This window comes from Phocoena sinus, chromosome 13 (assembly GCF_008692025.1).
Source record: "Phocoena sinus isolate mPhoSin1 chromosome 13, mPhoSin1.pri, whole genome shotgun sequence".
In the NCBI taxonomy this organism is placed as follows: domain Eukaryota; kingdom Metazoa; phylum Chordata; class Mammalia; order Artiodactyla; family Phocoenidae; genus Phocoena; species Phocoena sinus.
Genome location: NC_045775.1, coordinates 88,206,441 through 88,231,655, shown reverse-complemented (window position 1 = coordinate 88,231,655; position 25,215 = coordinate 88,206,441). Strand labels below are relative to the sequence as shown.

At 49.9% G+C, this 25,215-nt stretch overlaps 2 protein-coding genes across 22 annotated transcripts in view; one reads left to right on the top strand and one right to left on the bottom strand.

Annotated features, from left to right (window-relative positions):
* FHL2 (four and a half LIM domains 2) overlaps positions 1-8,058 on the top strand; it is a 25,759-nt gene extending 17,701 nt beyond the window's left edge. For 12 of the 18 annotated variants that reach the window (XM_032653765.1, XM_032653762.1, XM_032653757.1 and 9 more), the window contains 4 exons: positions 1,179-1,353; positions 4,418-4,587; positions 5,319-5,505; positions 7,471-8,053. In XM_032653765.1, the coding sequence (XP_032509656.1) occupies positions 1,179-1,353; positions 4,418-4,587; positions 5,319-5,505; positions 7,471-7,622 (684 nt within the window). In that variant the 3' untranslated portion in view covers positions 7,623-8,053. Of the gene's footprint in view, positions 1-1,178; positions 1,354-4,417; positions 4,588-5,318; positions 5,506-7,470 lie in introns of all 18 variants that reach the window. The other 6 variants (XM_032653764.1, XM_032653759.1, XM_032653755.1 and 3 more) reach the window with 2 other exon arrangements.
* Positions 7,880-25,215, bottom strand: C13H2orf49 (chromosome 13 C2orf49 homolog). Of its 4 annotated transcripts, none has more exons than XR_004353008.1 (5): positions 24,733-25,210; positions 22,621-22,787; positions 19,261-19,642; positions 13,512-16,983; positions 7,880-10,746 (listed from the first exon to the last, which is right to left on the bottom strand). XR_004353008.1 is itself a non-coding variant. In XM_032653770.1 (5 exons), exons 1-4 carry the CDS (start codon positions 24,832-24,834, stop codon positions 16,927-16,929), a joined length of 708 nt encoding a protein of 235 aa, XP_032509661.1. In that variant the 5' UTR covers positions 24,835-25,212; the 3' UTR covers positions 7,880-8,489; positions 16,909-16,926. The 4 variants fall into 4 exon arrangements, 2 of the variants coding, with proteins under 2 accessions (XP_032509661.1, XP_032509662.1); XR_004353009.1 differs by having other exon boundaries at positions 7,880-8,489; XM_032653770.1 differs by having other exon boundaries at positions 7,880-8,489; positions 16,909-16,983; positions 24,733-25,212.

Here is a 25,215-nt window from a genome sequence, read left to right as displayed (position 1 = left end):
GGAGCACAGGCTCCGGACGCGCAGGCTCAGCGGCCATGGCTCACGGGCCCAGCCGCTCCGCGACATGTGGGATCTTCCCGGACCGGGGCACGAACCCGTGTCCCCTGCATCGGCAGGCGGACTCTCAACCACTGCGCTACCAGGGAATCCCTGCAGAGTCCTTCTTTTGGTTCTTTGGGGCATATACCCAGAATTAGAACTGCTGGATCATATGGTAATTCTCTTTAATTTTTTGAGGAACTACCGTACTGTTTTCCATACAAAAAAACTGTTAAATGCATTTACTCTATCATCAGTGTTGTAACAGTGACCCCACGATCAGAAACTGCTCTTCTTAAATTATTAAATTAGGCATATTGTTCTTAGTGGACGGGGCATTATTTATTTAATTATTTAAATTTTTTGGCCACGACGCTTGTATCATGTAGGATATTAGTTCCCTGAGCAGGAATTGAACCCGTGCCCCCCGCAGGGAAGCACGGAGTCTTAACCACCGGACCACCAGGGAATTCCCAGCGGATGGGACTTTAAATGGTTTGTTCGACTTTTCAAAGCCTCAACAAAGACAGTGCTGAATTGCATTCATTCGTTTGGCCTCCTTGGTCTAGCCGGGCGGGAACTCTCCCAGCCGGCTACCTGGAGCCGTGGCACAGCTCTGCCCGGCGCCCCTCTGTCTTGCCCTCCTGGTCTGTGCCCTTTCTCTGCCCAGCTCACGTCTTCGACGCTCAGCTGATGGCACCTACTGGATCTCTCCTGACCTGCTTTCCACCAGGTTGACCCAGGACCCCATCCTCAGGCTCTGTCTCTGAGCTTCCCAGCAGCCCGGCCTCCCTCCCGCGGGGATCACAGCCTGTCATCCAGCACAGTTGGGTTTGTCCAGCGTCCTCGCGGCCAGAGGACTCCCGGGGTCTGTGTGCCCAGGAGAAGCGCTGATGAGTTTCATGTGCCGTTTCTCTTTCTTACAGTCCCCAAGCGAAAGCCACTCGTTTTTCAGACGCATCCCTCGCACACACCCCTGTCTACACAGTGGCCCTAAGAACAGCAGGAGAAGCGTCCTACCTAACTCATTCCAGCCCCTCTTTGCCCACTTGCCCCCCTCGCTGTGGGTCCAGCAGAGCCCACGCCCCCGGCCCCTCTCACGTCTCACGTCTCACGTCTTGTGTGCTCTGGGCCTGCAGGACTTGTCCTACAAGGACCGGCACTGGCACGAGGCCTGTTTCCACTGCTCGCGGTGCAGGGGGTCCCTTGTGGACAAGCCATTCGCTGCCAAGGAGGACCAGCTGCTCTGCACCGACTGCTACTCGCAGGAGTACTCGTCCCGCTGCCAGGAGTGCAAGAAGAGTATCATGCCAGGTGGGCACCAAGCCGCGGAGAGAGTGTCTGTGCGCGTGCGTGTGAATGTGCGTGCGCGCGCTTCCCCCGCCCCCTCTGCCTCCCGCCCGCCCCCGCAGAGCTTGCGCGCACGGGCGTGAGTGTGCGTGTGCGCGCTTCCCCCGCCCTCTCCGCGCCCTCTGCACACACGCAGAATTCCTGCCCCATCGGTTACTGCCGCAGGTGGGTGCTGGGCCGGGAGCTGGGCGCTGTGCCCTCATGCAGGTTATGTTCCCGGCAGGCTCCGGCGGCAGCTGGATCCAGTGCCAAGGCTAGTGATGGGTGGCCTGTCTGTTGGTGGGGGAGCATGTCCCTTGCTCTTTGGGGGGAGTTTGGTTTCTTTGTTTTATGGGAGAGAGGAATCTTTCATTTTAAAGAACAGAGTGGACAAAAAAACTTTATGGAATTTTTCAGTACAGAATTTAAAAAACAAATCTTGTTAGACACGCACACAGTGCAGGCGAGAAGAGCCTAAGATTTGGACCTTGGATGGTTCATCGGCTACTTAGGGTCAGTGACGTCCTCTGTGTGACCAGTAAGGGGTGGCTGGACGGTATAGCCTTGCCAGATTTAGCAAATAAAATACAGGACTCCCAGACAAATCGGAATTTCAGCTAATCCCACCTGGGACCTCGTTAATCTGGCATCTCTACCAGAGAGCCACCTAAAACCAGGAGAGGACTCTGTCCATTGACCGACTTTGGGGATGTGGCCCCCGGATCAGGCTCAGGCTGGGGAGTGGGAGTCAGGGGCACAGGCCGGGACCCCTAGCTCTTAGGAAGCTCGATACAGTTCCGCAGGGAGCCCTCAAGTTGCCCTGGAAGGTATCTGTTCTCAGGACAGCTTCTTTGGTAGATACACTTCCTTTAGTCCTGCGAAGGTTTAGAATTAAGGGCACACATATAAAGAGAATCCAACTCTGAGCAGTAATAGTGTGTTAAATAATCTGGTAACGTGTGGGTGAAGTTTAGAAAAAATTTGGTCTAAAGAGTAAATTAACCGTATGATTCTGACTGAAAGTGAGCAATCAAGTAAGTGATTTAGGCTTGTGGTTTTACACTGGAATTTTCTTAATTTGTAAATGGTTTTGATGCTTAAGCTATTTTAGGATTCATCATATTTATAAGTTTAATTCATTTCAACAACAATTACTTAAGAACTTAAGGGACTTCCCTGGCGGTCCAGTGGTAAAGAATCCGCCCTCCAGTGCAGCAGATGAGGGTTCGATCCCTGGTTGAGGAACTAAGATCCCACATGCCCCGGGGCAACTAAGTCCGCGCGCTTTAACTACTGAGCCTCAGCGCCTCAAGAGAGCTCGAGTGCCGCGGACTACAGAGCCCACGCGCCCTGGAGCCCGTGTGCCACAGCTAGAGAGAAGCCCAAGCGCACCAACAAAAGATCCTGAGTGCTACAACTAAGACCCAACGCAGCCAAAAAAATAAAGAAAAGAAAAATAGGGGTTACTTTAAAAAAAAAAGAGGAAGAACTTGAGGTGCGGTTTGCTAGTTGAGGTTCTTAAAAGGCATGCCAAATACATTAAATTTTCAAGTGTCCTTTTAAAGGAGTTCAGTTCACTACATTGGTGAATGGAACTGAACACAAAGAAATGCACCTTAAAAGTAATTTTTTAAATTCTCTGTATTCATGAATGCAGGATAAAGATGTGCAGGATGAACTTCAATTGAGGGTTTTGAATTTTCAACTTCAATAGAATGAATGTCAATTTGTAGAAACCAAGGTAACCTGCTGAGTCCTTCTAGCCCTCACAGCGGCTGGGGTCACCCTGACATGTGAAGAGAATCAAGGCTACAGGGATAATTTAGAGTCAGACTCCTGACTCTGTGGGGAGACTGACGGGTGAGGATGCCCAGCTGCCTGGACCCAAGCTGTGGGCCACGCGTTTGGGGAAAGGCACAGCTTCCCAGGGTAACAGCCTGGAAATTCCAGATTGGGAAGAAAGATTTTTTTTTTAATTTATTGATTGATTGATTTTTGGCTGCCTCGCTGCGCGCAGTCTTTCTCTAGTTGCGGCGAGCAGGGTCCACTCTTCATTGCGGTGCACGGGCTCCTCATTGCAGTGGCTTTTCTTGTTGTGGAGCACGGGCTCTAGGCACATGGGCTTCAGTAGTTGTGGCACGTGGGCTCAGGAGTTGTGGCTCGCGGGCTCTAGAGCGCAGGCTCAGTAGTTGTGGCACACGGGCTTAGTTGCTCCGCAGCAGGTGGGCTCTTCCCTGACCAGGGCTCGAACCTGTGTCCCCTGCATTGGCAGGCGGATTCTTAACCACTGCGCCACCAGGGAAGCCCCGGCAAGAAAGATATTAACTGCCGCTTTGACAAAGACAAATATATGTCTATCTTAGAGTAGAAGGTCAATTCTTGATTCTGGCAGGCTGATCTCAAGACGACGCCCTCCTCAAGAAACCAAAAAAAACAAACCTAGACCTGAGCACTAGCTTCCTTCCTTGGTTTGATTTTAGAAAATGCTACAACCAAATCAAGGTGAAATAGGTGCAGACTGGTCAGTGTGGCTTCTGCAGCGAAATCAGACAGTGCAGTGCAAAGCTCGGTGCAAAGCTCGCCCCCCTGCCCACACCTGCAAATCACCAACCGCGGTGCACGGCTCCGTCCCCACCCAGGGAGGCTGAGCCCCGACTAGCAGGTGCATCACGGCCTCCGGGCCAGGATCACGCTGTCACCAGGCCTTCACGGGGTTCCTCACTTGCTCCTTTGAATCAGAAAAAGACACCTCTTCCACCAGGCGGTGGACTCTGTCTGTCGGAGGCGCGTCCTCATCCGCAGCCCGTGAGAAGGAGCTTTGCCGCCCTCTGCTGGCGACGCCGCACAAGCACCACACGGTCTGCGCCCAACCCTCTGGGGCTGCGGGAAGCCAGCGGGCGCCCTCCTACGGACCTGGGACGGGACAGCACCCCGAGCTCTGGGGTGGACAGAAGACTGTCCTTCAGAACACGCGGAAGGCACGTGTCGTCTGGCCTAGGGCCTTTAGTGAGCATCGCGATTGTCCTCCTTTCTCCCCGACCCCTGACAGGCACCCGTAAGATGGAGTACAAGGGTAGTAGCTGGCACGAGACCTGCTTCATCTGCCATCGCTGCCAGCAGCCCATCGGAACCAAGAGCTTCATCCCGAAGGACGGCCAGAACTTCTGCGTGCCCTGCTACGAAAGGCAGTATGCCTTGCAGTGCGTTCAGTGCAAAAAGGTACCTCGTATTCCCCCTGGCCCTTGCACACCTGGTGTTCTTTCCGAAAGAGCCGCCACCTATCCCTAAGGTGTCTTTGTTCATCGCCTCCCTTGAATAAACAAGAAACGGCCCTAGACCTAGTGGGGAGACGGGGAGGGGAAAAGGCAACTGGAAAGGCCTGTCCCTGGGGTGGGGACAGATCCCTCGTCACTATCCAGGGCTGCGTCAGGTTAAAGAAAGAAAAGCGTCCTAAGACCACAAACAGGGTGGGAAGGCAGGCTCTGGGCTCATTTTTTCCACCTAGGAAGCCAGCCCCACGGTGTCTGTTAAGCCTCTTCCTTCCCCCCGAGTAGCTGAGGAGGCTGTTGGAGCAGGTGCACCTGGTGGTAGAGAGATGCTACAGGGATCTGCCCGCAGGGGGGCGCTGAGGAGGGGCTGCGTGACATCAGACCCCGGCCCCTGAGCCGCGGTCTCCCTGCTTCGCCCTCCTGCCGACCAGGAGGCAGTGCTGTCCCAGCAGACACCCCGGTACCCACGTCACGAACGGGGATCCGGGGTCTGCAGCGGGGGCCTGGCAGCTTGGGGAAGGGGTGGCGGGGCGACCTTGCCGTCCGGAGGACAGCACCTCTGGGACCCGGACGCCGGTGCGGCGTGTCCTGGGCGAGGCCCGCGCATCCTCCAGCGGCGAGGGCCGGGACAAGGGCGCCAGGCACAGGCCCCTGCGGGAGCTGACGCCCTTCTGCCCGCAGCCCGTCACCAGCGGGGGCGTCACGTACCGGGAGCAGCCCTGGCACCGCGAGTGCTTCGTGTGCACCGCCTGCAAGAAGCCTCTGTCGGGCCAGCGCTTCACGTCCCGCGACGAGTTCGCCTACTGCCTGGGCTGCTTCTGCGACCTGTACGCCAAGAAGTGCGCCGGCTGCGCCAGCCCCATCAGCGGTGAGTGTCCCGTTCCCGGCCCGCACCACCGCCTGCCCCTCGTGTGGCTGCCAGGCTTTGGCTTGTGGGTCTGTTCACGAGAGCAGACTCTGGGCCGCCGCGCTCCCTCCCCCGCACGCTGGGCGCGCTTCCCTGCCTCCCCCCCATCCCCACGGCCTCTTCTCCACGGCGGCGTTATTTCTGCTTTCGGCTGGATTCTCTCCAAACCGCAGGCTGTGAGTCTGACATCCCCGCACAGGCCCTGGGAAGCAGCTGGGCTGTGCAGACGCTCCCCAGGGCCTGTGCGGGGAGCGCGCTCTGGTGGGCCCTTCCCACCCCCCCCAGGCACTTGGTGGAGCCCAAATCTGGGTGAACTACAGAATGTGCCCCAAATTCAGAGCGGAGAGCAGATGGCTGGTGGGACTCCAGCCCTGGAAATGCGCCCACTTTAAACACCTCTGGGGAACTTTACACATGTCTGCTGCCTGGTCATGATTTAGTTACTCTGGGGGACCACCTGGGTGTTAGAATTTTTAAAAGCTTCTCAGATGATTCATATATGCAGAAAATCCTGAGACTCTCTGGCCTGAATCACTCATTTGGTTCTGCCTCAGGGCCAGGGCCCGGGCTGTGTGGTCTGCGGGTCTCCCATAGTCACTGTGGGCCTAGGATGGGTAAAGGCAGTTTAAGATATTTAGGGAAAGAGGTGAAAAGCTTTGCTGATGCAGCTCCATCAGTAGCAGAGGGAGTGTGGTATCAGAAAACTGGCCTCAGTTATACACACAGAGATTCCTTTTTTGACATCCTTTTCCATTATGGTTTATCACAGGATATTGAATAGAGTTCCCTGTGCTCTAGGGTAGGACCTTGTTGTTTAGCCATCATATATATAATAGTTTACATCTGCTAATCCCACACTTCAGTGTAAAAAAAAAAAAGTTAAATTAGAAAAAAAAAGTCCCTATCTAGGTTTCAGATCATAAAAGAAAAAAAAAGAAAACTAGCCTTGGAGACCTGGGTTCACCCCCAGTCCTGTCACTCACTAGCCCAGGGGATTAGGCTGAGGCCACCCACGTGTGAATGGATTTAATGCCAGACAGCAGGCAGTTAAATTACAAAAGGAGCTAACTGCTGGGTGAATGACAGACTTCTGCTACTCTGAGACCTCCAACTATTAGCCAGTGTTGTTACTTGTTCTTAACTTGGCAGATTGAGCCGTTACTTCTGGAAAGAGTTTGTAATTGCAAGTCACGATCCAAATTTCACCAAGGATTACCCCGTGTATTCGATTCCATTTTGTTTCAGGGGCCTCGGTGGCCGGACAGACCGCCTGTATTGTAACAGGTAGCCGACGTACCTTAAACATTTGATAAGTAGACGTCAGAGTCAGACACCCCAACTGAAATGAGTTCCTGCTCCCCTTGTTTCGATAAAGGATGGCTTTCTCCACTGCCCACACGTCCTCCTAACCCGCTCTCACGTTCCACCGGCCTCACTAGACCTCCGTGGGGTGAGGACACGTGGGCAGTGGAGAAAGCCGTCCTTTATCGAAACAAGATGCCCATGTAGCATCTCTTTCGTGAGGCCGTTCTGGGCAGTTCCAGAGACGGTTCACAGCTTTCTCATCGGTGCTCCCTTTGGCGACTCATTCATTAATCGCCCAATTTTTGAGCACCAGGCCTGAGGCACCCAGGGAAGGAAGGGGTTGGAGAAATCGGCTCTGTAACTCACGCGTTTCACTCGGGTGGGAGGAACACACACACCCCGCAGGCTTCTTATAATGACGGCGATCGTCATGTAGCTGTGGAGCCCGTCTGTCTCTCTTTCTCCTGCGATTCAGGAGCTCCCCGACCTGAGCACAGGATGGGATTTAAACGTGGAGCCCAGCACTGAGCACACCGCACCAGCCGGGCTTGGAACGCGTCCACGCAGGACTCCCCCCGCCCGCCCCCCATCCTCACCCGTGTCCTTTTCCTCCGTCCACAGGACTGGGCGGCACTAAGTACATCTCCTTCGAGGAGCGGCAGTGGCACAACGACTGCTTTAACTGCAAGAAGTGCTCGCTGTCGCTGGTGGGGCGAGGCTTCCTCACGGAGAGGGACGACATCCTGTGCCCTGACTGCGGGAAGGACATCTGAGCCCCTCCGCGACCCCCCGGCAGCCCCCCCAAGCCCCTGCTCACGCTGCACCTGGCTCCACCAGCCACCTGGGGACTTGCCTCCGCGCTGCTCAGCGCTACTCACGTCTGTTTAAACCCTTCATCTACCCTTTGCGCTCATTCTGTAGAGAAGGAGAAAAGCCATGGAAGCCTGAGGCGGGAAGAGGGTTTTGAGTCTTTGTAATCAGGCGAGGCCAATCAAAGTGTAAAACTCCTTTTGAGTGATACCTTTATAAATGCTTTTCTTTCACTGCGTATTTAATTTTTAAGTGCAATTAATGTGTCACGAACTTGAACATCTCCAAGCTACGTAAAGTGACGAAGAGTTGGTATCTACAACAGTGTAACTTCCTGTGGTGCGGGGCCAGGAGCAAGATTATATGGCTTACAATAAAGTTACCCAGAGCAAGACCTTCTGCCAGGCGCAGTGTGTGAAGCGGTGATGCGGCATTTGGGTTGAGTACGAATAACACTTTACTGGGGTGCCACTCATCACTCTGGCGGGCTGGGTGGGTGTCGACTGAAACAGCATCCCACCTTTTATTTAAGAGAAAGTCTCGGTTGGAATTTCTCTTGGCATTCAGTGCTCTGCCTCTGATGCAGTGACACAGGCCCCGCACATGGGCTGACGGCCTCGCAGGCAGCATGGGGTCACTTTTCTGGACAGAGCTCGGTGCCCTCCCACCATCATGGGTCCGGACCTGACAGTGGCCTGCCTTCTCCTCCGTAAGTGGAGGGGTGCAGAGGCACGCAGGCACCTCGAGGCCGGAAATGACATCTTGGTCGCCCGTGTAGTTATCAACACCCGGGCAAGTGAGGGCATCCTGGGAGACTTCAGCGAGTGTTTCTGAAAAGACAGACAGTAAAGAGAGAGAGAATCGCTGCCATCAGAATAACACTCTTTTCCGGTAAACCTCTAAAAACGGTTCGCTACTCACTTGACCCAGAAAACCCCATAAAATTGTGCAAATCAAGAGGTTCAAATCTTCGTGTTCACTTTAAGAACACGCGTGAAACTGCCCAGGCCGTTAAGGGTACGCATATCCAAAAAGCCACCAAAATATCCGAAGGATGTCACTCGACAGAAGCAGTGTGTGCCATTCCGTCGTTAGAATGGTGGAGTTGGTAGGTGTGCCCAGGCCAAACGGGGGGGCTGGATGCAGGGTCGGTGGCCCAAAGAGAGTGCTGAATTCTTACTACACTTGCTCAAAAATGCAGAAAGGAATGCTGAACCTAAGGGCTTGGCTGTAGATTCTCTGGTCACTGAGCACGTCCAGGTGAACAAAGCCCCCAAGATGTGGCGCAGGACTTCCAGAGCTCACGGTGGGCTCAGCCCATACACGAGCTCTCCCTGCCACAGTGGATGAGCCTCACTGAAAAAGGGCAGATTTTCCCTAAAGCAGAAGAGGCGGCTCCACAGGAGAAAAAGGTATCCCAGAAGAAACTGAAGTAACAAAAGCGTATGGCCCAGGAATAAATGCCGTAAGGAACAAATGCAAATAAAAGTAAAAAAAAGATTAACACTCAGAGTCCCTAGCCTGGCAGCAGTCTGTAAACTCGTCTGGGAAAGAGCAGTTTACAGCTGGGAAGCACTGAGCCAATTTATGAGGTAGGGCATTGCATGCTTCTCTGTTTATAGTAACAGTTGTGACTTCCTGTCTTCAGTTTTCTAAGACAATGCAATATGATCAAATGATAAGCTCTGCAACAGAAAAATCTGGTAGAAATCAAGTCCCATCTGTGCGGAGCATGCGTGAAGTCAGTTTCTTGACCTGAGCACTGGTCAGTGCGGGAAAGCCTTGATCGTGGCTGAGACAGGCCTCTGGATGGACAGTCAGCTGGAGGCTTTGCTTAAAACGAATAACGCCCACCATCCCTTGTGAGTTGTTTTGCCAGCTTCTTCTACTTTATGATACAAAAGTAAAAGCATTCTTGCAGATGTGCTTTTTAAAATAAAAATGTTTTTAGAACAGTAAAAGCTTTCTAAATCTTGTGATGGAACATCTTACCTGCCCCCATGATAGCCACAGGCACACTAGACCGCCAGCGTTCAATTATCCAGCCTTAAATTAACGCTTAGGAGAGTTCCACGTCTAGTAAGTAGCTCCTATTGGAATAATCTTCCCACAAGTTAGAACCACTCTGGACAGAATATTTTTAAAAATTTGAGAACACTGGAGCACGACCCACAGCAGGAGGACTCTGGAGGGGCGTGGGCCCTGGAAGAAGAGGACAACCGGTAGGTTTCCCAGTCTCACGGCTTTTAGGTCAGGGCAGGCCCCACAGGGCAGCTACAGCTCTGTTAGAAAACCTGCAGCCTCACCAGCTTGAAGAACCAGAGGCCAGAGTTTGGCACCAACAGCCTCTGGAAAGTGAGATGGAAAATTCTAGAAAAGAGAGCCCCAAGTTACATGTGTGAAATCCCTACAAACTGCTGGCTGAAGCACCAGCACCGAAACAGCCCAGCCAAGCCTCAAAGAACAGACTTCCTGGAGGAGGAGCTTCTGGACGGTGGTGCGCACCACCGTCAGCCCAGGTCAGCTGGGCTCAGCGGACCCTCTGCCCAGTGGAACAACCCTCTCTCTAGCTAGGGAAACTGTATACAAACTAAATAACGTAAAGTCTCTGAAAATGTTCCTAGAGGCATACAGCACATGGAGAAACATTTATTCAGGAAACTCGACTGCATGTTAACGAGACCAGTGAAGTCTGTGGCATTTGAGCCCCAGCTGATCCCACCCTACCCCCACTCCCCAGTGTCACGTGACAGAAGCCCTGCTCCAGGTTGGTGCTGCCCGGAAGGGAAGGGCTCCTATGGTCGAGGGCTCTGCCCCAGGGGTGATAGGCTGAGAATTCCGGGGCTCCAACCTCTCATGCGGTGGAGGTTCCACATCCAGAGAGGCAGTCTGAGAAGACCAGGGGCTACCAGTCCCCCCACCCCGACACCTCCCCAGCACCTACCTGGGAGAAGGAGTGTTAACTCTAGGAGAAGCCAACACTGTCCAGCCCCAGGTGGGAGGCAGGCTCTGTGAACTGGCAGCTCTGTGAACCTCTGCAGAAGGGCACTATTTCGTACCAAGAATGGAGAAATCTGCTGGAGGGGACTGTCAAAAACAACAGAGATCTTGGTGGCGAGCAGTCAAGAGGGGGCTGGTGGCTCCATGATACGAACAGCAAAAAGCCAAATGGCAGGCAGTTCTGAAGTTTAACTGAAAGAATTGGGGAAAGAGCTGAGAAGAGCTGTCCTGGGCTCCCACTTAGGCCAGGAGACTGTGGGCATGGACTGGTCTGCACCCACCCACTCAAGAGCAGTCAGAGTGGGACGTGAACAGACCTGAAAGCATTCTCCAAGCCACACGAGCTCCTCAGCAAAGAGCAGAGGTCTTAACTAGCTCAAGGTGCTTACACAGATCCTCCAACCAAACACTGCTGAATGTGTGTTATAAACACGTTCAAAGAGGGACTTCCCTGATGGCACAGTGGTTAAGAATCCGCCTGCTGATGCAGGGGACACAGGTTCGATCCCTGGTTCAGGAAGATCCCACATGCCGTGGAGCGGCTGGGCCCGTGAGCCATGGCCGCTGAGCCTGCGCGTCCGGAGCCTGTGCTCCGCAATGGGAGCGGCCACAACAGTGAGAGGCCCGTGTACCACAAAAAAAAAAAAAAAAAAAAAAGAATCAAGTGGAAATTCTGTAGTGGAAAAGTGTATTAGCCAGAATGAAGAAATTCACTAGAGGGGTCAATAGTAGATTTGAGTTGGGAGAAGATAAAAAATCAGTGAACTTCAAGATGGATCAACAAAGATTATGAAACTGAAAAACAGAGAAGAATAAAGGAAAATGAACAGAGAAATGTGGACATCACTAAATGAACCAACATATGCATAATGGGAACACCAGGGAGAAGAGAGAAAAGGGACAGAAAAAATATTTAAGAATTAATGGCCAGAAACTTCCCCCCAGTTCAATTAAAAACATTCATCTCAAAATACACATCCAGGACTTCCCTGGTGGTCCAGTGGTTGGGACTCTGCACTTCCACTGCAGGGGGCACAGGTCTGATCCCTGGTTGGGGGACTAAGATCCGGCACGCTGTAAGATCCCTGGTTGGGGAACAGCCAAAAAAATAAAATAAAAACACATCCAAGAAGCATGACAAACTCAAAGTAGGAAAAATGCAAAGAGGTCCACACCCAGACACATCAGAGTCTAAATGCTGAAAGCCAAAGATAAAAGGGAAAATCTTGAAAGTGAACCCAGGTTTGAGCTGTCACGCCCACCGCTGGTCCCACCACACACAAAACTTGCCTCTGCCTACCCCGCGCCTACCCACCTACCCTCTATCAGTGGAATCACTGCAATGCACAATATTTCTGACTGGCTCTAAAATAATACAGTTCTTTGATAATCCTTTACATTAAGCAAGATTTTTATCAAATTAGAAGAAACGTTCTGTGTATCGTTGGCCCACGGGCTAAATCCTGCCTGCCACCTGTTTTCTTAAAAATTTACACTGGAACACAGCCATGGCCATTCATCTATGTACTGCATGGCCCACAAGGCCTAAAATTTTTACTATCTGACCCTTTACAGAAAGTTTGCCAACCTTGCTCTGTATCTTGATCTGGACAGTGTTTTTTTATATACATATATTCATAAATACATATATATGTAGATTCACTGAGCTGTATAAGACTTTTAAAAGTCATAGTATTTTATGATATCTCAATCAAAATAAAAAAAATTTTAAACATGTTACACTTTTTACAGTTTCTGTACTTAAGTCATTTTTTTTTTTTTTTTTTGCAGTACGCAGGCCTCTCACTGCTGTGGCCTCTCCCGTTGCGGAGCACAGGCTCCGGACACGCAGGCTCAGCGGCCATGGCTCACGGGCCCAGCCGCTCCGCGGCATGTGGGATCTTCCCGGACCGGGGCACGAACCCGTGTCCCCTGCATCGGCAGGTGGACTCTCAACCACTGCGCCACCAGGGAATCTCTATTAGTCATATTTTTAAAATGAATATTTTAATTCAAATATGCTACAACAAAAACTTAGATAATTTTACTAGATAAAAAAATGTTTAGGGCTATTATATATACTTATTGAACTAGTCTTATTTCAGTCTTCTGATTAAACTGAACGCTTGGTTAAGTCTGAACACAGTTAACAAAGAGCTTCCAATTGCTCTTAGAATCAAATCCGAAGTCCTTACATGGCCCGTTTAAGTCCTGTGTAACCTGGCTCCTGCCCCCCTGCCTTGGGGTCATTTCATACTAGCATCCCCAGTCTCTCACTGATCCTAGCCACACCAGCCTTTCTGCCGTGAAATCCTGTCCAGCCTCAGGGCTCCACTCTGCCCCTGGCTGGCATCTGAGTTACCCAGGGCTAGGAGCAAAGCACCCCAACACCTAGTGGCTTCGTACACCCCTCACTCTGCTCCCTCATGGCTCTGAGTCAGCTGCCTGGGCTGGTCTCACCTGGCAGCAAGTGGGGAAGGGTGACAAGCAGTCCCAGGTCTGGGGGTTAGTGCTGGCTGCTGGCTGGGACACGTTTCTCCCACAGCCTTTTCCCACGGCTGCTGCAGGGCTCCACGAGTGAGAAGAACCAGTCTGATCAACACAAACTACCAGGCCAGGCCACACCCAGCAGGGGACACGGACTCCGCCTTCGACGGGAGGAGCAACAAAGACCATGCAGCCCTTTAAAACCTACCGCCAACAGGAAGCTCTTCCTGAGAGCTTTCCAAGACCGCCTTCCCTAAAGCATCATCTCTTCTCGGAGGCCCTCCCTAACCACTCCTCCCCCTCCCCCATCCCTCAACTGTTTCACGACTGATTTTCTTCCTGTCATTCACTGCGCGGGAACTTACTAACGCACGTCTTGAACTCTCCTGCCGCAGGAGGGAAGACAACCGAGTTCAGCGCCACAGCACAGAGCACGCGAGCCAGGAAAGGGCACTTTAGTAAAAAACGATCTAAAGGGAAATGAGATTTTTTCGTCTCTTCTGTCCAGACAAAAAATGAAAGATCTACTTTTAAGTTCAAGGTATTAAAGTTACCTGAGGCTTTTCCAAGTTAATTAGTTAATTTAGAGCTTCAGTCTCCAACTGTAAGATACCAGTAAAAATATTAACTTTTTCAAGATCACTCCCAACACAAATAACCCCTCGACCGAATCTCTGGTCAGTGCCCCCCGGGTAGGAAAGCTTCCACAGGACAGGTCCGGGGCACTGTGTCTCCATCCCACGAAGCGCAGTGGCCGCCAGCGAGTCAGCCGCGCAGGAGGCCTCCCGTACAGCAGGCTGCCCTGGCGACCCAGCACCTCCCGCAGGCCCAAGACGTGGCTGGACTATTGGCACCAGGGCTGAGCCCAACTGACCTGGGCACAGAAGGCTGTACTATAAAGAATAAACAACACTTTTTGACATAGTTTAGTGAAATGGAAAGAGATCAAATCACTACAGAGTGTGTTTCCATTTTATTTTTTTGTGAATGAGAAACCTACTCAATAATTTTATTCCTTTTATTTAAATAAGGATAAGGCTCCTTAAAAGACTTTTTACATACAAAAGTGTACATTACAAGGTTAACCCTTCTGTACCTAATTACAAAACCTGCACAGGCATTTAATGAAAAGAGCACAACACTTGAAAACGCTTTGACGGTTCTGGAGCCTCAGGACTACTGAGGCCCCACAGTAGTAAACAAAGGAAGCTCTTACGTACAATTTAACCCACTGGCAGTTTCACTTCATGTAAGCTTTTAACAGGTTGTTGCTATTAAACGAGTCTCTAGATCAGTTTTAGAATCACCTCTCAAAACTTAAGGTAACCAAAACACTCTTTCAAACAATAACTGCAATCATGAAGAATTTTAATACTAGCAGAAATATCACAGCCTCCCAGCAGTAGTTGAGCCAGCCTTGCAGAGTGCCTGGCAGCCGCCCAGATCAATGAGTGGGCCCTGGTAAACCACCCCGCCTCCAGAGCCACTGCGGCAATTCAGCGCCTGGTGCCGCAGGGCCTTGAGACTCACAGACCCCCGCAGCAGCGTCTGTGGTCCTCAAGAAGCACGGCGCTCGCCTAAGCGGGCCGGGGCAATACAACTTGTAAACCTAAGCCTGGAGCTCAGGGTCTGCAGGGTGAAGGAGGAGGAGCAGAGAAAGTGAACTGTGGGGGAGGGGAGAGTAAGAGAAAGGAAAACGGAACAAAGAGGGGGAGGAAGAAAAGAACGGGACCAGCTGCTAAGGGCAGGAAGTGGACACATGCCTATTCCCTGGGAGCCACCTGACTCGACCGACTGCCCTTCGCTGACCCCAGGAAGGACTCCAAGCCACCAGATGAGCCCACGCTAGGGAGCGAGGGGTGGTCCAGGTGTGCGCCGTTCACACCAAGGCCGTGGAAGCTCTAAAGCCCACAAAGCACCGCCTCGGATCCCTACCATGGCCCATGGAGCTGTGTCCGCGCACCGCGAGGAGGCCTAGCGCTCGGATGTCAGTGTACGTGACACACAGCGCAGGGTTGAGGCTTCTCCACTTTTCAAACTCAAAATAGCTCAATAATATGCTGCTATATGAGCACTGATTCTGAATGTTCATAATATAAACTTCAATTTGAAGCAACAATGTTACACAGTTCAGCTGTTATTACCAACCTACTCTGTAAGTTAAATATACAAATTAAAACTTAATTTTATTGAGTAACTAAAAACAAGTTTCCGCTGACTTAAAACTGTCAAATGGCTAAATCTCTCTTAACTAAGAGAGAAATGCAGATGGAAGCAGAAGAGACAACAGAATGTAGAATATAATGTCATTCTACCCTGAAATCTGCACTTTTAAAATCTCCCTTAACACACAGCTGTGTATAGGATTATGGCTGTCCTTCAACAATATTCCAAATATCAGCCCTGCAGACAACCAAACGTTTAACAATCTAGCATAACATTAACAACTTACGCCACACTCAGTGTCTTTCATTCTCGTCTGACCGGATGGACTTAGTCTGGATAAAGGCAGGAAGGCTAAGAACTGTAGGGTGAAAGTTTTAGTGCAGTACTTACCTGCAAGGCTGGATTAATTTTTTGTAAGGCTATTCAACAGCTGAACTAAAGTGCTTGTTTTAACATATCAAAAAAGGAATGGATTGCTCTAAAAAGTGTTGAAAGGCAAACCCCATTCGGAGATCAGTCGTACAAGGGAAGAGTATAAAGTACCCTTGGCCTTGGTTAGAAATACACAGCAGCAAGTGGACACCAGAACTCGTGAACCTGACTTCTGCTACACAACTGGAGTGACACCACTTAACACCAACGAAACCTCAGCAGTGCCTCCACGGGTGCCGGGCCCTGCCCCCATGCTGCTCTCTCGTGACCTCCAACTCAGCAGACCCCCTTCTGCAGACTGCACACGCGCTGAGTTCCCCTCACTGCCAGGCTTCCTGGATTCTCAGGTTCTAGAATTCTACCCACCCTTCCTATCCTGTAAGCTTTCTGCCATCAGGTACCACCTCTAAAGTGATTACTTCCCCTGAAGAGTCTGAAGTCGGCCTCATTTGGAAAAGATTAAGCTCCCAGGAGAGAGTGATACCGGAGCTGAGAGGGAGGTCAGAGCCACCGCGAGAAGAGGGGCAGGGCTGCCACATGACAGGAGCGTCCAAGGGCTGGGCCGGTCTACTCACAGAAGTCAATTCACAATTAGGGGGAAGGAGCGATAGCAAGCACTGGCTCCCTTTTCGATCTTTAGGGAAAGAGGCAACATGAGCACTTAAAGAACAGCAATTTCATCTGTATATTCTGAACAGCTTTCCATGGGGAACCTCGAGGAGGAGTCTGGCAGAATTCACTAGAGTATTGCAATGAACTGTCATTTTCTTTTGCTTGGGAAAAGAAATGAAAATTGTGAACTTCTAAAATATCCGAGTTTAAAAAACCTCAAATTTCCCCAAAGACCAAAAGAGACTAATGCAAATAACTCCTAAAATTCATCAAATGCTTTATACCAGACTTGCAGCTAATTGAGTAGGGCCAGTATAAATGACTTATACTAAATCCTTTGTTTAAAAAGAAATTCTTTCCTAATTGGAGCATGAAAGGCAAGATTTCTTCCCCCCAAAGGAAGGAAAAGGAGGGAAAAAGGAAAGGAAAGGACTTTATTTCTTTGAACCTAATTTAAACCTCTTAAGAAAATTCCACAATAATCAGGATCTCTGTAAATACTGTCAGTAAATGTGAACCTGTTTGAAAAACTACAGTTACAGTTATATTTACGTTTTTGGAAACTTTCCTTCACGGCCATGTAACATGCTGTATCTTCCTCTTTGCTTCTGGGGGCTTCAGGTTATTCTGAAAAGACATGAGAAGAAGTCAGTTTACACTCGCAGAAATGTCAGAGAATACCCAAAAGGCACATTTTAAACCACCAAGCTTGACCACTGAGGCAGAAACGGTGGGGCACTGCTGCCATCTGGTGGGGAAGGCGAGGAAATAAGGCGAGCCCCGGGCTCCCGTTTTGCCAGCTGTGGTTCTCAGATGTTTACCCTGCAGACTCACCCACGGTAAAGTTGACCAACTAACCAACATGCCCAGGCCTGGGCCCTATCGCAGAACCGACTCAGTCAGCGGCCACGGGAGGGGGCTGGGACGAGGCTCCAGCTCTGGCCAGGTTTTCTGGAAGCCCATCGAGGTGACCTCAGGCACATGCGGAGTTGAGAACCACTGACTGCTCCCAACCTGCTTCCTCCCTGCCGAGCCCATCTCCTCCCAACCTCACAATCTAAGACCTTAATACAAGATTTAAAAGAGAAAAAAATCACACCTCTGAAACAGTAAAAGCTTTCTGGGTAGAAAAATGCTTTCCAAGAGAGTGGGGAAAAACTCCTCGAAGCTCACTCTTATCCCAATATTCACGGTCTGGACCGCTCGTGCCGCTCGCCCCACAGGAGTGACGGGGTGAGGGCAGAGGCAGCACGGTGCCGTCAGGAGTGCGTCCGCTGAGGCCACACAGACCTCGATTCAAACTGCAGGCCGGCCACTTACTGCCTCTGGAACCTGGACAAGGTCATTTAGATTATTTAAGCTTCTTTGCCCTCATCTGTGAAAGGGGAAAAGCTATTGCACCTCCTTCACAGGGCTGCTGGAAGGAGTCAGTGAAGAACTAACACGATAACTTTGGGCGGCTCAGATACAGAGCAGCTTTCTTTTTCCAGGGACTGCTATTTTAGGTTTTTTTTTTTAATTAATTAATTTAATTTTTGGCTGCGTTGGGTCTTTGTTGCTGTGCGCGGGCTTTCCCTAGTTGCAGCGAGCGGGGGCTACTCTTCGTTGCAGTGTGCAGGCTTCTCATTGCGGTGGCTTCTCTTGTTGCGGAGCACGGGCTCTAGGCACATGGGCTTCAGTAGTTAATGCTCGCAGGCTCTAGAGCACAGGCTCAGTAGTTGTGGCGCACGGGCTTCGTTGCTGCACAGCATGTGGGATCTTCCTGGACCAGGGCTTGAACCCATGTCCCTTGCATTGGCAGGCGGATTCTTAACCACTGCGCCACCAGGGAAGCCCCAGGTCTGCTATTTTAGAAGGTCTGAACCACTCAGAGTTTTGCTCCCTTTGACACACAACTTGAAGATGATAATAAAGCCAAAGTATACTTACAGGAATGCTATGGACGGAATGTTTGTGTCCCCTCAGAATTGTGTTGAATCCTAATCCCCCATGTGATGGTACCTGGAGGCGGGGCCTTTGGGAGGCGCTTATGTCATGAGGGTGGAGCCTCATGAAGGGGTTTAGTGCCCCCATAAGGGACCCCAGGGAGCTCCCCTGCCCCTTCTGCCATGTGAGGACACAGTGAAAAGCAGCTGACTCTGAACCAGGAAGTGGGCCCTCACCAGACACTGAATCTGCCAGCGCCTTGATTTTGGACTTCCAGCCTCCAGAACTGTAGGAAATAAGTGTTTATTGTTTGAGCCACCGGTCAATGGTATTTTTTGTTATACCAGCCTGAATGAACTAAAATAAGGAATAAAAGCTATAAAACTGCTGGATGTTTAAAAGTGAAATCACTTTTCTGAGAAGACTATGGGAAGATCAAATATATATAGATATGTAAAATCTCATAATTGAACTCAAAATAAACCACGGTAACTACAGAAATCTGCCGTACGAAATCCAAGCACCCAAATGCTAAGTCTAGTAGAGCGTAACAGAGGAGACTCCAGCCTTCTAAAGACAGGCACGTGTGAGGGGCAGAGGAGGCAAGGGGTAACTCCCAGAGATTCTGGTGTGATTTTAAGGTAAGTGCAAAACAGACTTAGGGTCAAGCTCTAAAATGCTGCTTAATAAATGTGTGACCCTGGGCAACTGAGTTGACGTTCTAAGCCTTGCTAACAAAGGACTATTTCTCTCTTTTAGTTCCAAGATAGTTAAAGGATCTAAGTGAGGAAAATCCAGGAAAAGGGCCTAGGAGACACTCTCTTTACACATTTTAAGCAGAAATAAACTGAGTGCACTTTAAGAAACATTAGCTTATCATCATGGATTCCAGGGCTCAAACACACGAGAAATGAGGTGCACAAGTGAGCCGGATCACTGGCGGGCTGCAGAACGATTACATGTCCTGTCCACACTCACCGCGGCCTCGGCCTCGGCCTCCTCCCTGGGAGCGGCGCGCTTTAACTTCACCGGAGTACTGCCTACAGGCGACAAAGGCGGCGACTTCACAGGGCCGGAAGGACTCTTCCTATGCGTTAAGTCATGGTTCTGTTGAGTGTCATTATTACTGTGTTCCATTCTATTGTTCGTAGGCAAATTGGAAGACAAAATTAGGGGTGAAACACCTGAAGAGGAATCTGACAATTTTCGAAAGGCATTACTGGTAGCGCCGGCCTGAGGCCGGGACTTGAGTCGGTCATTGTCTCCGTTCTCGGTCTTCTTCACTTTTATGCTTGTACTTGTTGAACTCCCGTCAAACACGATGAGGGGTCTTTTCCGAAAGCCGTCTGCAGTGCTACTCCTGAAATCGGAAAGATGCGTCATGAAAAATACCCTCTGGACAGCAAACCAGTTCCCTGGGACTCAAAGGTAAAACAATGACCAAAAAAGATTTATTGATAAGACTAATCTATTCTAAGTAGGACTACTGGAAATAGGGCTACAAGAAATGCAGTTTTCTATGATTAGTTTAAGTGAAATGATAATTTTCCAGTGCTTTTAAGTTTAAAATATTTATTGACAAAAATTTAAAGTTACCTTTCATGTGTACATAGTTATTTTTAAAGCATCAATCCACCAACTAACCCCAAAACTTAAAACAGGATTTCTTAGTAACAAAAAAATTTTTTTTAAATTTTTAAAAATCACCATCCTATTGATAGGGTTATCTTACCCATGTATCAATGATTATTTAGAAAGGAAATAGATTATAAAACTATACTAAACTACCATAATGGCAGTCTACAAACAATGGGACAGGACATCCTACTCCATTCATTAAAGGTCTTGAAAGCCACGGCATCTTCTAAACTAACTGTAACTGTAACATCTGTATAATTTTAAGTTTATAACTTGGCAGGTCTTCACATTTAGCTTCCGAAAACCTAACTTCCACTCTTAATCATAAAGGTTAATAATAAAAGCATTCATTTGTTCATTTTTAATTATACCTCAAATGAAACACAGATCTGTTTATTTAAAATAAACATGGTAGGGCTTCCCTGGTGGCGCAGTGGTTGAGAGTCCGCCTGCCGATGCAGGGGACGCGGGTTCGTGCCCCGGTCCGGGAAGATCCCACATGCCGCGGAGTGGCTGGCCCGTGACCCATGGCTGCTGAGCCTGCGCGTCCGGAGCGCTCCGCAACGGGAGAGGCCACAGCAGTGAGAGGCCCGCATAGCGCAAAAAAAAATAAAATAAAATAAAATAAAATAAACATGGTAAAAGAACTTGAGTTGTCAGGAAGAGCACTTCAGCTCTGCTGCTCAGGGGCCAGCAGCTTCAGCACCATCTCGGAGCTCAAAAGAAACGCAGCACCTGGGCTGTGACCTGCACCGGTGTAGAAGCTGCATTTCTACCCAGATCCTAGGTGCCTGGCCAGACTCACCAAGTCTTAGGTCACCAGTGAGCACCATCTGGTAGAAGATGAAAAACAAGCTCAATGTCCACCCACTGCCACCTCAGAGGGGAACAGACAGCCAGACTGAGGGCAGGACACTGCAGCTGGGGAGAGGCCGGCCTAAGACTCAGGAGCACGCTGAAGTTGGAGAAGCGCTGCACCGAGAGCCGGGCCTGCGTGGTGCGCCCTGGGGGACACCGTAGCACCTCTGGAGCTCAGCTCCTCCGGGAAAAGCACAAGCAATTCCAAAAGGCCTGATGGTCTCTTAGATCCTTCCAGCTTTAATGCTCTGATTTGAGAGCCAAACTGTGATGTTTACAAACAGTCAAAGACCCTTGCCAAAATGATACAGAGGAATTAAGAGGGATTACCATAGGAAGTAAAACATAAGAGTATTGAAAGCTTTGCTTACGACCAAGTGCCTGAATGTGCAGGTCAAGAAGAAAATACTTTCTTAATAAGAGTCACCAAAAATAAATTAAAGGTATACACGGCATAATTCACAGGTTTACAACAGCTAACACTAATGCACGGCCTGTAACCACGGAGTCAAAATGATGCTCACCCTGAACTGGATGTGTTCCTGACCAACAGTGACACTACACACACCTCTTCTCCAAAAGACTACACGCAGGTGAGCACACGTTACGTTCTTCAACTACCCTCAGACCTGGGGAACAATCTCCCTATCAGTCATGAATTTTTCTTTGTACCTAGAGATTAAAGCCACTAACTCAGAGCCCGCGCTCTCCTCACCCAGCCCTCTCACTCCATCTTCCCCCACCTTCTCTAGTGCACTGCCTGTGACAGTAAGGCTCTGAAAAGAAATTCAGCAATTAATCAATAGCACCCACTTGTGATAAACAGACACGAGAAAAGAAATAATTAGCTCATTTAGGGATCTTAGGATACTTGGTCCTCACCAACCAGCTACACTGATTAGTTAAATGTAACTTTCTTTATAAAAGGAAATTCATTTGCTTGTGGTTTCATGAAAAATTTTCTGGAATTTAAAACTTTAAAATAGTGTACCTGAAGCTACACGACCATCTCTTCATTTCTATTTTATTCAAAGACCTCAGAGTCTTATCTGATTCCACTTTTTCCTGACAATTCAACAAATCTTATTGGCTCTGCCTCCAAAACACATCCAGACCCCAACCGCTTCTTACCAAGTCCACTACTTCAGTCAAAGTCACTGCCATCGGCTGCTAGGATTACAGCACAACCCCTTAAGTGCTTTCCCTATTCCCTTCCCCCAACCTTAAATCATTTCTCAGTACAGCAGCCAGAGTAAACCTCTTAAAATGTACATCAGATGGTGCCATCACTCTGCTCAAAATTCTCCGATGGCTCTCATCTCAGAGCAAAGCCAAGGTTCTTACAACGACTGACCACCTCCTGCACTCACCCCTGTGCACCTCCTTCCCTGCTCTGCCCTTGATTCTCCCTGCCCAGCCTGATGGCCTCTGGGCTCTTCCTGGCACATCGTGTGGACACACTCCTGACCAGGTTCTCAGGTTCGGCCTGGGACGCTGGCTTGCCCTCTACTTTCTACAGGTCTCTCTACTGAAATGTCACTTTTCAGTGAAGTTGTTCCTGGCCACTTTACGTAAAATTGTCATCCCTTTCCCTGCTTCACTTTTCCCTTAGCATTTACCGCAATGTAGCATACCCTGTATTTTACTTAACTTTTTATTGTGTTTCTCCCAATTAAGATATGAGCAAGGAATCCTGTCAGTTTTATTCAGGCTACAGCACAGTACCTGGTACTCAATAAACGGTCGCTGAGTCAATATTGTTTACCTAAGTTTATCTGGGGAAAAAAGAAAAGCAAAATTGTTTAGTCATATAAGATAAGACCTTTTCGTTCGGAAAAGTACCTTTTCGTCTCATTTTTTATCTCATGTTGTTCTCTTTTCTTTTCCATCACCTTCCCCCATCTATTCTTTGGCAAATCTCTCTGAGGCAGTGGTATTGCATGCTGAACATAAAGATCGGTCAGACTGTCTTTGTTTACTCTCATGTCATTTTCAACAGTTATGTTCTTCTGTAAAAAAAGGAAACAAAAGTAATTTCAAAACAACATCTCATTTTAATGACTAACCAACTGCCCACCTAACAGGGTAAAACACGACTGCTTAAATTACAAGTATAAAACCATTTTCACATTTAGACATATGCCTAACATTCTATATGATACTGCAAGAAACAGTATTACAGAGACACTAAGCTCTTCAAATTTTTGGTTCAGCTTCATCTTAAAGACAGCAGTCATATGTCCTCAGTGCGACAAGGACAGCTGTCCACACTGCTCAGCCCACACAGGAGGCATAAAGACCATTTCCAGTAGCAGCATCTTAATCTATGAACAAAACTGAAAATGAGGGACTTTCTGGGGAGACCAGACAAAAGAAAACAAACAATAACAGTTACTACATCCTGTCAAAAAGTTATCTAGAGTGTTACTATCATGATCAGATTAGCGGGCTGGAGGTCTCACCCTGTATGTTATTCCCCATGTTTCCCTAATAGTGCTTCTTAAACTGAAGTTCACCACCCAGACTTCAATGGCCCTATGGATGGAAGCTGCATTCCCCTTCCTGATGATGGTCCTGATAACGGCACACACTAGAACAAGCGGCCCCTCATGTCTGCACCCGTCCTTTCAATGGCTCCCAGTCATCGTCCAGCTATCCCTCTCTGTGTCACCTCACTTTCCGATTTATTCTCAACAGAAAACATAAAGCAGACGCATAGGAGCAGTTACGGATAGAGTGGGATTTAGGAAGGAAAGTAAGGATGGAAAGGAGATTGTGGGCTCAACAATTCAGAAAGGCTTGGAAACGTTTGTGTTTAGAACTGACAAAACAAATCCAATCTGCCCTCTGATAAATTGATCCCCTTTTCTTTTGTTCTTCAAAATTTTAAAGCACAAATTTTACTTCTTTTATCTCTCATACTGGACCATTCTTTATTATCAATTGTCACCTGTACTCACTCAGAAGAACGGGGAAACGCTAGGGCTTCTCTTGGACAACATTCCTACAGAATCCATAAACACCTTAGTTAGGGAAGCACTGCCCCAGGACAGTGATTCTCAAACTGTGGTCTCTGGACCAGCAACAAGAACTCGTTAAAAATGGCAATTTCCAGGCCACACCCCAAACTACTGAATCTGAAACTCTGGATATGGAGCCCAGCAGGCTGTGCTTTCACAAGCTCCGGGGTGACTGGGACCTACCTAAAAAGTTTGAGAACCACAGGTAAGAAAGGTAACTGACATCCCTAAAATAATCTACTTAGCAGGGGAGCTCGAGGAAACCAGAGGAAGAGTACCGAGGGGGGAAAAAAACACAAAGAAAACATGCTACTTAAACCCCTTCAAAAGCTTTCAGTAATTCTCTACCATTTTGAACAAAACTCGTCACTTCTTTGGTCTTATTTCTCTTCTGCTATCAGAGGCCACACCAGCTGAAAAAGAGCAAACGCTGCACTGAGAGCCAATTCGCCTGTCTGCACCATCTACCAACGGTGTGACCTCACAGAAGTGATGCCGCTTCTCTGGGACTCAGTTTCCCCATCTTTGAACGCGGTGAGAGTGGAGAACAGTCGATTTCTCCGATGCCCTCCAGCCCTGGCAGTCGGGGACCGCCACCCGTGTTTTCCGTTCTTCTACGACCTACCCCAGCCCCTCTCTTCGGAGGCCCTTGCTTACATCCAGGCCGCGGGGGTCGCCTGGACTCCCCTTCCCGAGTCACCAGGACCCAAAAACGTAAGTCCTAACTCCCGGGAGTTCCTGATATCCTGAGGACGTCTCTCTCCCGGACAGGGTAGTGAGGAGACCCGGCCGGCCCGAGCGGGGCGGAGAGAAGCTCGACCTGGCGGCAGGCGTGCCGGCGGCGGGTGTGTCCGGCGCCGCCGAGGACTCCCCGGGGCGAGCTCAAGTCCCAGCGCCTCCCCCAAGCAGGCCCGCCCGCCCCGGCGCGCCGCACCTGCTCCAGAGTGAGGAGAAGGAACTCCTGGGACAGCAGCTCCGGGTGCAGCAGCAGCTCCGAATCGGGGCAGCTGCGACCGCCCACATACCCCGCCATCATCGTCGCCAGGAGACCCCGGCCGGCTACCCACAAGGCCCCGCGAGGAAGCGTCCCGGAAGTGACGTCCAGGCCGGCGCGGCGGCCTCGGGTGTGCCGTCACTCTGGGTGGGCCGCTCGTCCCGTTCCGTTTCTCAGGGTCGGCTGGGGTGCCGAATGGGGTCTCGCCGGGGAATACCCCCGGGGACTAAAGAAGTGAAAGGTCTTTCTGCCGAGGAAACGATTGGCGTTTCCAGTCTGGCGGGAAGAGAAGGAAAGGCGAAGTTCACGGAGCGGCCCACCACTGGCGCCCGGTCGCGCCTCCTGTGACGTCAGGGGCAGAGACCAATGGGAGCCCCAGGATGGCCTCGCGGGAAGACGGCGCGGGAGAGACGTTATCCCAAA

What these genes read in the sequence shown, in the direction of transcription:
- C13H2orf49 (XM_032653770.1), bottom strand. Translation starts at nt 24,834, where the DNA reads ATGATGGCGGGGTATGTGGGCGGTCGCAGCTGCCCCGATTCGGAGCTG. An exon ending in ATAAAAAATGAGACGAAAAG is followed by an intron (nt 19,643 to 22,620) that starts GTACTTTTCCGA and finishes TTCCGATTTCAG; the next exon opens with GAGTAGCACTGCAGACGGCT. An exon ending in AGGCCGAGGCCGAGGCCGCG is followed by an intron (nt 16,984 to 19,260) that starts GTGAGTGTGGAC and finishes ATGTCTTTTCAG; the next exon opens with AATAACCTGAAGCCCCCAGA.